Source organism: Nestor notabilis, unplaced genomic scaffold (assembly GCF_000696875.1).
Source record: "Nestor notabilis isolate BGI_N333 unplaced genomic scaffold, ASM69687v1 scaffold19013, whole genome shotgun sequence".
Classification (NCBI taxonomy): Eukaryota; Metazoa; Chordata; class Aves; order Psittaciformes; family Psittacidae; genus Nestor; species Nestor notabilis.
Genome location: NW_009923524.1, coordinates 9,797 through 11,562, shown reverse-complemented (window position 1 = coordinate 11,562; position 1,766 = coordinate 9,797). Strand labels below are relative to the sequence as shown.

Below are 1,766 nucleotides of genomic sequence, written 5' to 3'. Positions count from 1 at the left end.
AGGGGTGCCAGTGGTGCCCACCCCTGCCACCCACTTTTACCTCTCTTCTGCATGAAGCTGAAGAGGTCATCCAGGAACTCCTTGCGTTTCGGGTCCTCATCCAGTTCATAGAGCTGGGGGCAGGAAAGAGAGCAGTCAGTGCTGCCAGTACATGCAGGGGACAGGGCCCTGCCTGTACCAGGACCCGGCATCACCCCTGGCCCCACGAGCCTCCTCTGCCAGCAGCAAGAGGCTCTCCTTGTGTCATGGACAGGATACCCCAGCGCCTCCTCTGTGCTGGCAGTGCTGGGCTCTCCCTGTGCCTTGAGCCTGGCATGGGCAGCCCACACATTACTGACTATTGTGCAGCCTTGCTGCAGAGATGCTGCATCCGTGCCTCAGTTTCCCCTGCCCTTCACCTCCCTAGGTGGAGGGATGACTGTTGTGCCCTGGGAAGATGATGCTAGTGTAGACGGGACAGCAACAAATCCCAGATTCCCCACAGGCAGGTCCCTGTGACCTGGGTGCTCAGCCCTGCTCTGTCTCAGCATCCTGCTGGCATTGCCCAACGCTGTTGTTGAACACGTCTCAGCATGGGATCAGCATCCTCTTCACAGGGACACACATCCACCTGCACAGCAGGGATGCCAGTCCCATCCCAGGGCAAGGTGAGCTGGCGGGACAACGGCACGGGGTGCCACGAGGGAGCTGCCAGCGCTGGGGGCTGCGACACTCAACGAGGGTGACAGGGCTATTGACAACATGATTAGCACAGCCCAAGCTGTGTCACCCTGGGACAGGGCCTGATCAATGGCCAAGGACAGCACAAGGTCCCTCTGCAAAGGGACACACTGCCAAATCCTCGTCCTTCACCTGGGCACAGGGACCCCGAATCCGTCTTCCTCAGCTGTGCATGGGGGACCAGGGTGTGAGTGAGCGCAGCAGTGACACATCCCCACAAAGCACAAGGGCTTCCCACGGAGGGTGTGTGTGCAAAGCCAGATGCGTGTGCTCTGTGTGCAAGTGCACAAGCACGAAATCGCGTGTGCACCAACACTGGTGCTCATGTGTCACGGCAAGTTTGTGGATGCACCGATGTGCGTGCAAGCCAGAGAGGGCGCATGTGGTTACAGAGATGCACACATTCGGCTCTGAGGATACTTATGTGCATTGGATGGATGCGGGTCTGGACACACGGACACAGTCCCCAGGCTGAGCTGATGGACGGCACTGCAGAGGTGTGTGAAGCTCCTACACCAGGGACACGAAGCGCCGGCTCCGTGAAGAAGCCAGGGCTCGCCTGATTCCAGCACAGTGCCTGGGTGACCATGACAAATTGGAGCCCGCCAGATCGATGGCCCAGCAGTAAAAGTCAGAGCACATGAAGGAAAAATTAGCACCAATCGAAGGCGCTATAGACACCAATTCCTCCCAGCAAGCCCGGCAAGAATTTAAAGCCATTGAAAAGAAACAAAACTCAGCAGTCCAGAATGGATTTCCAAAACATATACAAAGAAATGCAAGCTGGAAAACAAAGTCAGGCACAAAATTGAGTCGTTTAAAAAACAATTGTGCTGGGAAAGGCCGTTAAAAACCAATAGAGCAGGAGCATCCCCCCCCCTCCACACAGCACATCATTCACCGGACAGATAAAGGGAGCTTTGCTGAGGGGAAGTCAGGCTGTAAGGATGTGGGGATGTGAGGATGGGGGGGATGCACGGACGTGATGGGGACACATGAATGCAAGGATGTGGGGATGTGAGGATGCAGGGACTCGGGGGGCCCCG

At 56.9% G+C, this 1,766-nt stretch overlaps 1 protein-coding gene across 1 annotated transcript in view; it reads right to left on the bottom strand.

Moving 5' to 3' along the window:
* Window positions 1-113, bottom strand: part of LOC104403898 (AT-rich interactive domain-containing protein 3A-like) — a gene marked incomplete at its 5' end in the record, with an annotated part of 6,380 nt that extends 6,267 nt beyond the window's left edge. The window contains one exon of the mRNA XM_010012186.1: window positions 41-113. Within this exon, the coding sequence (XP_010010488.1) occupies window positions 41-113 (73 nt within the window). The remainder of the gene's footprint in view (window positions 1-40) is intronic.
* Between the last annotated feature and the right edge of the window lie 1,653 nt (window positions 114-1,766).